A 16,003-nucleotide genomic window follows, 5' to 3' on the forward strand; every position below is an offset into this window, starting at 1 on the left:
TTTTTTGGTTATTGCATAAAAAGATTCACCCAGCCATTTTTTTTTTAAATTGTTTGCTTAACTTCCACTTAGGTCTTTTTTTTAACAAAGGTCTAATTAAACATTTCTAGTGTCAAGCTGACATTTTTTGACTCCTCTAGTCACAAGTGAGACAAACTTTCCTTTGAATGATGGGATTGCCACACACACCTAACCCTAAACTGAATTTCATTCCAATCTCTCCAGTTATAATAAGTGATTCCCAACAAAATTGTTGTATTTCACTACTGAATTGTGGTCTTAGTAGTTGATTTCTTCTAGACACACATTTATTCACTACTAAGTTCAAGCTGTTTATTCATTAGTAATTCTAATATATACTATATTACATAGCTGTAGGTATTGTCCAGGGCTAATATTATAGCATAAGTTTTTATTCCACTGCAATTTGTTCTTTTAACTACTGTCTTCATTAATAGTTGTCCCCGTTTGTTTCATTTCAGTTATTTATTTTACTTATTGGACTAAAACTTATTTTACAACTTATTTTGCTTTACTGACCCTTGCTTGATAATTTGCTGACCTATATAAAAATTAAATGTTTTACAAGATGAGAAAACAACAAAAATGATAAATATAATTTTGTGAACTAGATTTGTGAATGCATTGAATTTATTGTTACTTTATGTATGTACTTGCAGAAATAAATATGTATTCAAATGTGAAGTTTGACTTGTACTGGGAAGAGTTACCCTGTTAGGGTACTACACATGGTCAGATTTACTCAAGTTTTAGACAGAGATGCGTGTCTGCAGATTTCATCGCATACTCAGAAAACATTGCTAGTGAAATTTTAGATCTGAATCAATTAGGGTTCGTATGCTGACCATGGAGGTAATCCTCCAGGTAATAAATAATCAAACTTACTCCACTTTGCAACCATCATAACATAAGCAAATCATGCTGCCACGGAGTACCATTGTACAAACTTTTAGCATGAAATGCAAAAGCAAACAAAAGAAAATTTTATTGCCAAATCTTTGGGGCTTGCATGTAACACTTAATGAAAGACAATGTTTTAGAATACAACTCTATAACAAACAAACAAAAAAATAACTGAAATAAAGACCATTGCATATTTAAACTAAATATTTATTTACAATCAACAGAAACTATACAACAGATTGAGTACAATCCTACAAGTATATCAAATAGCCAGATGGTGAAATGAAATTCATTGCATAACAAAAATTTAGGGTACTTGGTACAGTTTTGGTTTTATTTACTGTAGTTCTACAGTTTCACTAGTGGCTTAAAGGGATTGTACATAAAAAAAAAAGATTTTTAAACAATGCCAGAAATCGGCATGACTGTTAGAAAAATAAACACATAACTTTATGGAGAGTCATTTCCATCACTGCTGGAATCTGAGTATCCACCTAGTAACCCTAGGCCAAGACTTACTGAGGGTTTGGTCTCCACTGGATTTATAGTTATGTCATTACTGCCACTTGGCATAGTCACTGTGTCCACAACTACTGTCTCAGCCCCGTGGCAGGCTACTCTGGAATGACCAGATTCATTTTTAATCTCAGAGGAAGTGCTTATTAGTGAATCCTTCACTGGGGCTTTACGTTTAACTAAACCTGCCAGTGAAGTCTTGCTAGAAAATGTCCCAACACTTTTTTGCCAGGACTCCTTTTTCTTTTCTTCTGGTTTAGTTTCTCCTGTCTGTTCAAAGAGATACAAAAAGTTTATGAACTTAAAATTACAATTTTTATTTGGTCTAAAAATCTTTAAGCATATAGCTGAGCAAAGTAATATTGCTTTAAGAACTGATCAATTCACATTTTCTACAAACTACCTTTAACTTTACAAATGTCTTGTTTAAACAGAACTGATCACTGTTGTTTTTTTTTCCCAGTTTTAATCAACTTTAAGAAAAGGCTTTTATTTTATCTGTTTCTTAAGTTCTTATCCAACATTAAGAAATCAAACGTAATAAGATAATGTATGAAGGTGAAAATTGAATGTCTCCTTACCAAATTAAAAAAAAAACAAAATAGCACAGTAACCTTTTGATATGCAGATTTTAAAAGTACATAAAAGTGTATGATGGTTTCTTTTACTCCAGAATTAGTGTTGCTAAATATGATAATTAAATGGATATTTTGGGGGTGTGTGTGTGTGGGGAAACAGGGTCGAACTAGACCTATATAGATATAATCATCCAACTGTATACCTACAGTACAGTTCGATCTTATTCTTTAAACATTCTAGTAATATTTATCCATAATAAAATCAGTAATAAGGAATCTTTCTTACATAAATGTTAATGCACAATAAAATAAAAAATGTCTAAATAAATACATGTGCTTGTATTTTTGCCTTGAATTAAAACCTTTAGAAAATAATCTTTCTAATGGTACTCTTTTTAAAAAAATTATATAACGGAAAATCCTACTTATACCGGTAAAGTTTGAAAACTCATTAAATAACATAGATTTAGAATTTCAAACAGGGTAATCTTGTCATTATGGACTGCTCACTCAGTACACTATATAGGCCTACACGTGTACGTCTATCTGGCCAGGTTGTTAAAATCAGTCGGACACACAGTCTATTTACTTTCTGGGCAGGGAGGGTGGGTAACTATTTTAGTGTAAAGATATATATACGAACATGCTTGACTAGCCATGCCAGTGTGTTATTTTCTTGTCTGACCACTCCACATTAAGCAAACACTATTGCATAACGCTTAATGCAGGGTAGCCTTGCAGTATTATTGACTACACGCGTACAGAGTCAATAGGCCTACATGTGGTCATGTCTAGCTGACCAGGTTGTTAAAATCGGTTGGACACTAGTCTATTTACTTTATGGATTAAGATTTTTTTTTTCTAGAGTTGGTTACCCTAATGCTTTTAGATCTATATAGGCCTAGCTGTTGATTTAGACTTAATAGATCTCAATAATAAGTCTTAAGACTATAAAAAGGGTGTTCATGATGTTCCTGCAGTTTAAAAATATATTGTTTGCTGCAAATGAATTGTTTAAAACCACTAAATATTGACCTAACTCACTAATCAGATTCCCACTAGAAACATACATTAAACACCACCATGTGGCTCACAAAAAAATTTGGAACAACCCCATTCATAATATTGCATAGAAGCTTTTGGCAAAAATTGTTTAACATTTTATAATACTGCTACTTTCAGTTGCAAATATTTACTCCATAACTTCTACCAGCATCTTACTTAACCCTCTTCAAATGCAGACTGACTAAATAGTTGTTTTACTGCATCATTTTTTGATAATCAAAGTTATTGATATCACATGAACAGAATACAGCGATGTGCATTTCAACCCTGTCCACATGTTGAAAAGTTTTACAAATTTTAATTACATTTTTTAGTTAGTAACTAAATAAAAATTAATTAAACTACGATTTTAACTAAACTTTTTTTCTAGTTAAACAATGGCCTTAACTAAATTTTTTTAATTAAACTAAAAGTTTCTAACTTTTTAGTTAACTTTTGCCCATCACTAAATTTAATTAATTCTTCAATCATTGATTCTAGTTCTGATCTAAAAACGATGCAAATCTGGTTATCTATTGTAGATCCAGATCTAGAACTATTCCATCCTAAATCTAGATCTAACCTCTAGAATACTCTAGACCAATATAGATCTAGAGTCTATATCTATATTGAATCTATACAAATATAAAACACTGAAAGAAAACAAATCTCATGAATTTTTCTATTTCTACAAATTTCTAGGTACGTGAGTAGATCTAGACTGACTCAACCTCGCCTTAATCTAGACGATCTATACTAAATACAAGACTTTACAGTCTAGATCAGATCTAGATTTAGATTCTATTTCTAGATTGATCATAGAAATAGATATAGACTCTAGAGCTAAAATTCTAAATCGAGCCTAATGGATGCACATTCCTTAAATCTATAGAATGTTTATATTCTAAAAACAAAATACAGTACATAAAGCTTAGTGTGCATGCAAAGTGAAAGTCTCGCAAATCGCGAGATATGAAACCGGTCGATTTTGTTCTAAAATGGCGGCTCACGCAATCGGAACTAGCAAACTAAAATTAATGGGGAAAATGATTAAATTAGAAATCAACTAAAAACCCGGATTTTAACAAAATTGTAGAAGGCAAACCCGGAGGAGGGGGGGGGGGGGGGGAAATCGGACCCCTCAAAACCTGGATTTCCGGGTTATCCTGGAAAAGTGGCACCCCTGGTTCTAACCTATGGATCAGGCCAGACTTCTTTAATAAAATATATGTAGAAAATTAGCATATTTTTAAAAATCCTTAGAAATGTTTGTATTAGAGTTTGGTTTGAGTTTTAAAAAAGAAGTTGCTAATTTTAGAATACACAAACTTACAGCCAAAATATCTGTAGCTTTGGAAGATGTGATGAGTTCCTGTCTTGCTTTCTTTGCAGAACTTTCATCACCACTGTCTTCATCATCTATTCGTTTAACAGTTTTCTGTGATGAACTTCCTTGCTTCAGAATCTCCCTATAAGGAAATAAATGTCTGATGAAAATACTAGAGGAAGAAAATATTGATGATGTAAGACTAAAACAAAAAAAATAGTCAAGATGTAGCTTGTGGTCATTAAGAACTATCTTTAACTCTTTCTCTCCTAATTGACAATACTATCATTAATTTAACCTCACCTTTTCAGTCTAATCAACAATATTACCCTCAATGCTTTAAAAGTCATATGTGTCACTTTCCATCCTCCCAAAGCATGTTTAATTGCTTAAAATATAATCTTGAATAGTCTCCCCTTGTAAAACATCTGGATTTTTGTTTTCTTCTTTTTAACAGGTTTTACACACACAAAAAAAACGATGTTTATAAAGGGTAAGGGCTTAAATAGTCTCTATTTTCTTTTGATTTATGTTCTCATTAGTAGTGGCATGAGATAATGAGCTCAGGACAATCATTTTGTGTGTTTTAAATATGATATATTAGTTTTATAAAAATAAGATAAACATGGTAAAAAAATAATCTTTATTTATTTGGATCATCATATATTTCCTACACAGTACAACTTGTTTATTCCATTTTGTGTTTTAAATACATTAAGTTTTGTGAAAATATGAATAACTATCATAAAAAATACTTTTTTTTTCCAAGTTACATCATAAAATATTACCTAGATCTAGCCTAGATATAGAACCAATGCGACTTTTCCACAGCCAGTAAGTTTTCATTTGTAATTTTCATTTCATAATTCAAAATTAATATAATTTTTTATTTCATTTACATTAATTAATGTTTTATAAAATAAGCATGCATTATATACCAAATATAACATGTTGTGATGACAAACAAAAAGTTATTGAAGTTTGATCATAACAGGGGAAAATATATCTATACTATAAAGTAGAATGTGAGGTGTATGTATGTTACTTATAGACATCAAAACCGCTTGACCAATCTTGATAAAACTTGGCAGGAATGTTTCTTAGGTACCAACTTAGACCTTAGTGTATGTATTGTAGCCCTAAAACAAACTTAAGACCCTAAAAAAAAATAAAGTGTCCGACTCTATTACAGCTATAGTATTTTATGGATTTAGGCCATGTCTACAATGTTGACATGAGAAAAGATCGAAAGGATTTAGACCTAGATCTAATTTTAAGAAATACCCTTTGCGCAGATAGTTTTTACTTTGACACTTGAAAATACAAAATAAGATCCATTGATTTTATTATATAATAAAATTAACCTTCAATTTTGTGTTTCAAAAGCATTTTTTGCATTAATTAGTTCGTTATATCTGTGACTACAGATTTTTTGACGAACATTCTTTCATTAGACAATACCGTAATGAATCGCTTACTAAAAATAAATTAGTTTAATTGTTTACTTTATAATCGCATCCCAAGATCTAAAACTCTAATTCAACTCTAAGATGATAAAACTTCTCTTCGCACAGATAGTTTTATACTTTAACACATGAACATACTAATTATAGTCCATTCATTTCATATTTTGATCAAATAAACATTCAAATTTGGTTTTCTAAAGCATTTTTAATAGACTGCATTCGTTTACAAAAGCTGCGAAGCCGGGTTGAGATTGGCCTAGATCTATATTCATTCATGAATCGCGTACTAAAATTATTTCGTTTAATTGTTCACTTTGCATGCAAGGACACAGAAGCCACACAGTGGGTATAAAAAATGGCGTCCCCCAAGAAGGAGTCCTATCCCCAACACTTTTCCTAATATTCATAAACGATCTAAATCAAAACCTACCCAAAAAAGTTAAAAGCAGCATGTATGCAGATGACCTTGCCTTAATTAGCACAGAAGAATATGTAGGAACATCGAAATTTCGATTACAAGATGCTCTTGATAAACTCAATAATTGGTCCAAAGACTGGGGCATGTCCATTAACACAAAAAAGACAACATATACCATATTCTCACTATCAACAAAACAACAAACAATAAAATTAACATTAGATAAGGAAGTTTTAGAAAAAAATGACAGCCCTACTTATCTTGGAGTCACCTATGACCCGAGACTAACCTGGAAAAACCAAATAGATAAAACACAGAGTAAAGGCATCCAGAGACTATCCCTCTTGAAAAAATTAGCTGGCACAGATTGGGGAGCTAATCACAACATCCTGAAAAAGACCTATACCAGTTATGTATGACCTGTACTAGAATATGGTGCCACAGCATGGGGCTCAGCAGCCCAAACCAACCTAAGAAAAATAGACAAGGTTCAAAATATTGGTCTAAGGATAATGACAGGAGCAATCAAAACAACACCCATAAGAGCTATGGAGGAAACCGCTGCCCTGATTTCTCTAAATGAAAGAAGAGAAATAAAAATCCTTTCCCAATTCACTAAATTGGAAACCTTGGAGAGGCACCCACTCAGAACAAAAATCCACAAAACTGGCACAAAAAAACGTCTCAAAAGGACCAATCTCATACAGGAATCTCTAAACCTAAAAAAGAAACACCAACTTGAAAAAATTACTCTGGAATCCTCCATACACTATAATGAATCTCCACCCTGGGACGAAAGCCCTCTTCCTACTATAAGGGACCATATTGAAAACATAAAAAGAAAATCTGATTACAGACCAAAAGAGCTCAAGGAAATAGTGAACTGTTTTCTACATACCAATTACCCTAGCAATCAGTGGATCAGAGTTTACACGGATGGCTCATCCCATAAAGCCACCACAAATGGAGGAGCTGGAATACTTATCCAATGCCAGATGGAGGAAAACTAGAAAAATCCATTGCAACTGGAGAGCTCTCTGACAGTCACAGAGCAGAAAGGGAAGCACTAGCACTAACTGCTACCATGCTAGCAAATCATCCAAGTTCCCCTCACAGTCAGATTGTCTTTCTAACAGACGCGAAAACAACCCTCCAAAGCTTGCAAAACTCTGATTCCCCTTATATTAAAAACCTCAGAACAGCACTTACAAAGCTCAACAACAACAGCAAAAAAACTGTTATTCAATGGATACCAGCTCACATACAACTAGCAGGAAATGAGAAGGCTGACACACTCGCCAAGAGTGGGAGAACAAACTCACAAGTAAACTCTGCACTCTATCCAGAAGAAATGAAGAAATTAATTGTAGATAAAATAAATGAGAAATGGACGAGCTCTCATCCAAATCACAAGAAAGATGACGCTTACTATAAGCTATCCCGACAAGACCAACGTATAATCTTTCGACTCAGGACCGGACACAACAGAATGCGACAACACATGTTCTGGAAGCTCAAAATTGGAACCAGTGAAATCTGCCCATGTGGAGTATCACCAGAAAATGCCGACCACGTCCTCCAAAACTGCTCTCTCTACCAAGAGGCCCGTATAAGACATTGGCCCCAAATCACCCCAATAGAAAGAAAACTATATGGAGAGCTCCCTGATTTGGAAACCACTGCGCAGTTCATCTCATGTATTGGTCTAGTCATATGAACACTCCAACATAACAATGAGAACGATGAAGAAGAAGAAGAAGTTCACTTTATAATCCCATTCATTTAACAAAGCTATCGCTCTTTTCGTTTTTAATAGATATGAATGTATCGGCTTCGGGTAAACCCATTTTCGCAAAACTAATTTTATTTTCGTAGCGAAAGAGAAATAACGTGAAAGGATCATTAGCTAAATTTAACATACATCTAAATCCAGTCAACTACATTAGTAAACACAAAGTTAGACCTGCCAGGCTAGTATATATATACATAAAAGTCTTTGCAAAACAAGATATCAAAATAATTTTTTAAAGCTTAAATTATCAATTCTAGTTTTAATATGTATAGGACTTTGAGTTGACTAAAACAAAGAAATCAAAACCATGAGCATTTTTTCTCAACATAAATTACATTGAAATATTACTATACATAAAGGACAACTATTATTTATACTAAATACCCAATGGATTTTTTTTTTTAGTGTTTTTCTTCAGGAATTGACTCTACTTATCTAACTAAAACATTTAAGTCTCAAAAATAATCTGTAAAAACTTTCATGGTCACATAATCAAACTTAGGCCTCACAGCAACAAAGTGTAAGCCGTATCACCCCCTCAACACATCCTCTCCTCTGTTAAAGATCAAAGTATGCTAGTGCTTGTCTCAAAACAAAAGAAAGTCAGCAATCACTTACTGTACTAATTTGTCTTCCTCCTCTGCCTGGAGCTTCAGAAGCTGTTCCTCATACACCATATGCTGCTTCAGCATGCTTTCATAATCAACACTTGCATGGCGAGCATTCATTTCACGAAGCTCATCCAACTGATCAAGCTGCTCCATTTCATTTCTGCTAGCTTTGGTTCTGTTCTCTAAAACCTTTCAAACACAAATCTATGTGTTATATAAATGTCAATAATATGCAGATATAATCATAATTGAATATTTAATACTAGGCAATGAGCACTGCAGAAAATTGTAAACAATTTCTAATTATCTTTTGGAAATAAATTATAAATCACTAAAAAAAAAAAACAATAAAAAAATAAAATTTCAACTGTAAATGGACAATCAAAGAAATAATTCTACTGACCTTCAGCCCAAATAAACCAAGAACAAGTTTAAATAAACTGTTTTCTACTTACCTTCATAGGATTCAATTCATCTTCCTCTTTCTCCTTCCTTTCTTTTTCTGCCATTTGATGGGCCAACTTCTCTGCTTCAAATAGACGAGTTGCACCTGCTTCAAGTGCATAGTCTGTGTTAGCTAAGTCTGTCTAGGAAACATTTGGGATAAAATCAAATGTGAGGATTGTGCTATAAATTGTTTTTAAGTCATTACAAAAAACAAACAGCGATAGCATATCTGAAAGTAGTTCCTGTGATTGTTATTGTCTTGTTTATGAATAATGTTAATGAAGGCAATTTATTAATCTACATCTTGATTCAAGATGACCTTTTTGTAGATAAAGCACTTGTGCACAGAATTACAGTCACAGGAACTACTTTCAGACATGATACATAATGGCTTCACTCTTCACTTCAAAATATGCAATTTATTTACATGAAATATAAGATACAAGATAAACCCAATTTCTATGAACATAATAAATGAAATATAATCCTTACTGTCTTGAAATATACTAATCACTTTAATTTTGATATATATTCACCCTGTTCACATGACTGGCTATTAACTCTCTTGCTACAATGTTACTTCACTGACTTTTCACATAGTCACACCACTAACTTTGCTGACTGACTTACTCCACCAACTGACTTTTACTGACTTAACTCTCGATCTATCAAAGGCCCATACGCACAGTCATACAAAACTCATGTTCACAATTCATTCTTTCACTCTCTATATTCAACAAAATTCACCTAAATATATATTTTAAAATTAATGAGTTCACTATTTTACCTGTGACAGGCAATAAATGGAAAAAGAACATTTTGACAAATAATGTTTCTTATACCTCTGAAATCCCACCACAATTTTTTCTTTATAAGAAAGACTCAGATAATAAATCAAGGGCTTTAAAAACATCACTCCCTACCCACATTGACTTCATTGTCTATTGGCCTCAGTTTTGGAAGATGAAAAGTGAACCTTCATAACTACATAAAAGTATGCTTTCTTCCCTGATTTTTGGTTTCAACTTATATAAATAATCTTGAAACTATAGACCCATGATGAGAAATAAAATAGTTTACCTTAAATGCAATCTCAGCAACACATTTGGGACATTTGATGTAAAATCTAAATATTCTGAGTCCTAAATAATCTTCATTATCAACATTTTCTTTTCTAGAGTTAAACTTTTTTCCCTTGTAAATATATTCTCCACATGTGTTGCACCTGTTGAAGTAAATATTTGATTTAAAATGAAAACTTTGTACAAAATGAAGAAAACCAGTGCAAGAAAATTTATTCCTAACTGATATAAATAAAAAGAATAAATAAACAACCCAGACACTAGGTAAAATAGAGGTAAAGATTCTCTACGACATAAGGTTTATAAGATAAGCAAAGTGAAAATAACAAACTTAAAGCCAAAAAAAAGATATTTAATTTTTTGTTCAACAAAGTTAAGTTTTGAACTAAAATAAGAATGTTTATTAACATTTACAATTGTAGAAAGCTATGCTAGGCCAGATGTTTAGATAGACATGGTATTGGTTAATGTAATGATAACACAGACCCATATTCTGCTTTGAAGAGAGAGTTATTATTAACCAATCAATTTTTCAGCAGAAAACACAGTTTCCAAACAATGAGATGACACTAGCATCTGTTAGATTATATGCTGGTGTGGTAAAGCACTTCTAGTTATATGATGCATGTATTACTAGAGTTTTGCCAACCTCTGTTAAGCAAACTAATAAAGAATTGAATCTAGATTGCATGGAGAGCATGATGCAGCACTCAGCAGACCAAAGTCAGAAGTTTCACATTAAATGTGGTTGGTAAATGCAGATTTATTTGGTCTCACAATTTTTAATTTTTTTTGAAAAGTCATTCTCATGATGCAAGCAGCATCAAAGACACATCAATGTCATATATACTGATCTTAGACCTTTGCACTATAATGAAAGCATCTAAACCTTATCATGTACTATACTACCCAGCCCCATAGTGTCATCTGGGTGAAAACTGTCATATGAGGAAATGATTAGGCCTATGGTTTGTCAAAATAAGACTCCATTGGAGTGCCTAAAACATGGTGAGAACAACTTCGTTGCACAGCACGGGTCAATGATTGAAAGAGAGCTTCAGCAATCATAGAACAAACTTATACCCTCATAATTGCAAGTCCTGCGTGATTAGTGAGTTACATCAAAGGAAAGGTAGTGGGGTCCCCACCATACTCAGACTTTGGTGATGTCTCTAGCATGAGCTTTCTGACCCTGGAAATAGACATGTGATACACAGACATTTGCTCAAATCTCTCCCAAACAGAACAGGGAGCTTTTGCTTTTATTTTGCTGCCTTTCAAGAGCCTCGGATCAACTTTTTTGAAAATTAAAAAATTTAACGCTAATACATATTTTATTTCCTATAGCAAATTGTCCCTACAAGCTCCATCAAGATGGTAAAGCTAGTCAACAAATAATGATGGTTAGGGTTAGGGCAATGCTTATATGACAGCTACGAAGCTATCCTGGATAATGCATTTTTATTCTTAGCAAGCTTAAAACTAAATAATGCAAAACAATCACACATTGGAAAACACTATTAGGATCTGATCAGACGTCCTCTACTTTCAACTGCATCTAATAGAGGAAAACAGGTTTTTAAAAGAGACAGCTTTAGAATTACAAGGACTGACACATATACATTTGAAGCATAAAGAAAGTACTGCCATAGACACACTTTTTATTTGTTTTGTATATATCAATATATGCTAGTTATTATTGACTCACCTCATATTGAAAGGGGCCATAATACGAATACTAAATGTTCTGTTCTTTGGTTGCTTAAGTTTGGGGATCTTAGAGGGATCAAATTCAGGAGGATAGTATTTCTGTAGCGAAAAAAAAAAAAAGTTCTTATTAACAGATCATGTGAAACAAACAAAAAAATGTTGTTAAGATAAGATCTTAATCGAATATAGATCTAGACTAATACATACATTAAGTAGAATCTATCTCCAGACTATAAATTTAACTTAGAATATCTAAGACTAAAAACTAGATGTAAGTCCAAACTGCAAACAGTTGAAAGACACTAGATCTAGAATATGAATTATAATGATTGATCTAAGACCTAGACCCTCTAGGTCTAACTCTAGATCTAGATACTAAGACTAAGAAGAATTAGATCATAAAGTGTGAAGTTCAAAAAGCTCAGATTTGTAGAGAGGTTTGATCCGGCTCACTTTTGATTACTAAAACTTATTTATTTGAAAGTTTACAAAAGGACTGCTATATTTCTACTGTGCATGCACTTATGACATATGCAGCTTCCTTTTTCTTGTACAGGCAAAGTTCATGATGAGGTCAAACTCAATTGGTGTAGAATTTTATTTTTTTTACTATTCAGTAGTGAAGGAAATGGGTCATTGGCTTAGGGCTATTTTAAAGTCTGATGACTCATGAACTTAAAGAGACTTTTATATTTGGCATATAGACACATAAGGAAACACATGCGTTATATATAAAATATGTTGTGCATTGAGTCTGAATTTTTTTAGTCTAAAGGGTTTTTCTAGCTTCACTGCGATATGTTATCGTTTTAGAAACTTCGGGCAGCTTAATTTTTTTCTTTGATAAAAAAGTACCAGAGTATTGTAGGATATCAGAATAAATATTTATAATTTTAAAATGCAGATTAAATCAATATGCTAATCAAGTTTTCTAGGTAGGAATAGTAGAATAACAATTATTGGTCGACAAGTACTATACCACAAAAGAAAATAAATACGTGTGACATCATTTTTATGCACTGAGACATTCAACACGGGAGAGGTAATAGTAGACTAATAAAGACTTGTGACTAACGTGACCAATACAAGTGTATACAATTATCGATCGACCAGGTACTGTAAAGCCTGTTGTGTCTAACAGGAGCTGGTGTCAAGCCAGTTGTAACATCATTTGCACTGAGCCTGTTAGTGGACCTGTGCTAGGTATGGTCTCAAAGAATTGTAATCAGAAGAGGACATAGACCCCCCCACCCCCTCCCTCTTGTCCACTGAACATGTTGGAAGAGAGAAGCCTTCCATTCTAAATTATTATCGCAACAAAGGCTTTTTTTTTTTTCATTTCTAGCACAGCCAGCTATAAGTAAAGCGATTGTGTCTAACAGCCTTGGTGTGATGTCAGTAGGCCGGTGTTCTTGCACTGTAGTAAAAAGAAAATGACTTTGTAGTGAAAATTAAAGATTGAAACATGTTTTAGATATATTTTCTTAAATCTGCTTGAACCTTCCATTTGCCTGATCGAATTTACTAACCAGTGGGGAAATTCGTTCGAGAGAAGTATGCTTGATGATTTCCAACTTACACCTCTTTGACCTTATATTTAATTTTTTAGGGGTATATATTAAATCAGATCTATTTTTATTTGCAAAAGATGAGGAATTCATAGATACCATCAGTTTTTTTCATAGGTCAGACCGTTACAGAGCTATGAAAATTCAAATTTTATAACATGAATTCACTCTATCTTCACACTTTACTATATATTTTATCTATAATTCTAGTCTCTAGACTACTCAGGCTAGATTAGTATTGCTAACTAGATCTAAGTATAATAGAGTCTAGTTACATGACTAATAACCTTTAGATGCAGTAAGAGTAATTAGATTCTATAAAGTATCAGGACATCACTTATTAGATGATATATATAGATCTAGATTCTACACTTACTACAGACAGTAAATGAGTAATCTGAAACTTATTACTTACATTAAGAACTTTTCGTTCAGACATGGTGAGGTGTGATTTAGGTTAGACCTTCAGATTTCAGTTTCAATTCAAGCTAAAAAAAACAGAAAAAAAAAACACTTAAAAATGAATCTAAGATAATTTAATTATTATTATATATATATTATAATTAAAGATCTGACAGGACTAGAGATCTAGAGTAACTTACTTACTTAGTCTTAGCACTAAATCTAGATTATCTAGATCTAGTCTATACTATAATACTATAATACTATATCATATATTATATGTCTATATATATATAGTCTATATATATACTAGTATTATACTAATAGTAATTTAAAACTAGATCTATAATGTCTATATAAACTATATATATATATATATATATATATTATACACATATATATATATATATAATAATATATATTTATAAATATATATATTATAAATGACTATGTCTATGTCACGTATGTCTAGCCTAGATATATTTTATTATATGTCATATTATTATTATTTATATGTAGATCTAGACTTAGAATAGTCAGTAGTATGTGAGTCAATCATAGTCAATCAATGTGAGTATGTTGTAACTCTAAGTCTATACATGTCCTGTCTTGTTTTTTTTTATTGCTTCATCATTTAGATAGATGATAATTACTAATTAGATAATAGATCTAGCTAAATGATTAATACTCAGTCACCAATAGTATAATAGTTTAAATAATAGTAATACTTATACTTATAACCACTAGTCGCCCTAGTCTAGATTATGATCGGGACTAGATTGTCACTAGATTGTGACTAGATTCTAGATCTAATTAAAGTAATTAGTCTAATACTTAATAATTAATACTGTTGTGTTATGACTCTACATTACGCACTGTCATTTGGCGCGACATTGTGTACCAGAGGACACGATAGAGACAGAGAACAATGGAAGGAGGATGGCTGATGATTAGAGATGTAAACAAGAAGGCCTGAGATGTGATTCTGGGTTTGGCTCTAGATCCAGTTTATAATTGATAATTAAACGTTCTATTTTATATCACTTTCATTGAGGTTGATTGCTAAGTCATAGCAATACTTATAACAGGTCGATCTATCATCTAGGAGTCTAAAATCATCATCATAATCTCATAATGAAATGTCAATGTGACTTAATTTTAATGAAATTAATGTCATTAATTATTTAATAATGTAAATTGTAATGTCATAATTACGACATAAGTCATGATTATGATTAGTAAATTAGTAATGTCTACTAATGTCATGTCGACTCATGTTCATCATCATGACATGTATTGATGTATTATGATGTATTGATGATGTATCTTGAAGTTGATCTATTCTAGTTCTAGTCTTATTAGATAATTAGTCTACTCTAGATCTGTAACCTAGATCTACTACTTAGTACTAGATTACAAATAATGATCTAGATCTATATAGAATATAGACTATAGTGAACTATAGATAGTCTATACCTATACGCCTATAAGTGCCTACAGATTTAGATCTCGACATAGTCTAGATTTACATCTATTATTTTATAGATCTAGCTGTAATAAACCTCTTATGTATCGAAAACTCAAAATTTCAGTTTGATGAATCACTGACCTAAACAAATATATAACTAGCCTATCTAGAAAAGCACTGAACTATGTATGACATAGTAATTATTGTAAAGCATAGACTATATATAGTCTATGTTGTAAAGTAATGTAAAGCAGTGGTTCTCAAACTGGGTTCCGCAAGACGAACATAAAGGGTCCGCAGAAACCATGAAATTTAAATACAATGAAAACAACTTCTTCGCTACAAGAAAGTTTATCCAATTGAACAATTTTAATAATAATAAACTCGCCACTCACTACCGTTTAATATGTCTAAATAAGGCGTGTGACATGTCCGAGCCAGCGCAGTCTTCTCCGTGCCAGAAGAGCATAGAGTCTAGAATAGTCTAGATTCTAGATGCATTGCATATTAGCAAGTTTCAAAACGTCCTGGTTGGAGACATGATCCCTCCAGGAAATGCACATTATGCGGCACAGGCAGCGTAAGTGAAAGCTATTCAAGCTATGCTTTTGATGCATGTATGTTGCTCAGCTCTCACTACCATAAAGAAG

General features: G+C 32.4%; 1 protein-coding gene across 2 annotated transcripts; it reads right to left on the reverse strand.

Annotated features, from left to right (window-relative positions):
• Positions 1–1,110: 1,110 nt before the first annotated feature.
• LOC106050743 (splicing factor YJU2-like) lies at positions 1,111–15,533 on the reverse strand. 2 transcript variants are annotated; one of them, XM_056026857.1, is made up of 8 exons: positions 15,415–15,533; positions 13,899–13,971; positions 11,914–12,014; positions 10,204–10,348; positions 9,132–9,263; positions 8,684–8,865; positions 4,396–4,531; positions 1,111–1,710 (listed from the first exon to the last, which is right to left on the reverse strand). In XM_056026857.1, the coding sequence occupies exons 2-8, from the start codon at positions 13,920–13,922 to the stop codon at positions 1,375–1,377; spliced, it is 1,056 nt and encodes a 351-aa protein (XP_055882832.1). In that variant the 5' UTR covers positions 13,923–13,971; positions 15,415–15,533; the 3' UTR covers positions 1,111–1,374. The 2 variants fall into 2 exon arrangements, with proteins under 2 accessions (XP_055882832.1, XP_055882831.1); XM_056026856.1 differs by having other exon boundaries at positions 15,362–15,448.
• Between the last annotated feature and the right edge of the window lie 470 nt (positions 15,534–16,003).

The sequence above is a fragment of the Biomphalaria glabrata genome, chromosome 4, assembly GCF_947242115.1.
Source record: "Biomphalaria glabrata chromosome 4, xgBioGlab47.1, whole genome shotgun sequence".
NCBI classification, from domain to species: Eukaryota; Metazoa; Mollusca; class Gastropoda; family Planorbidae; genus Biomphalaria; species Biomphalaria glabrata.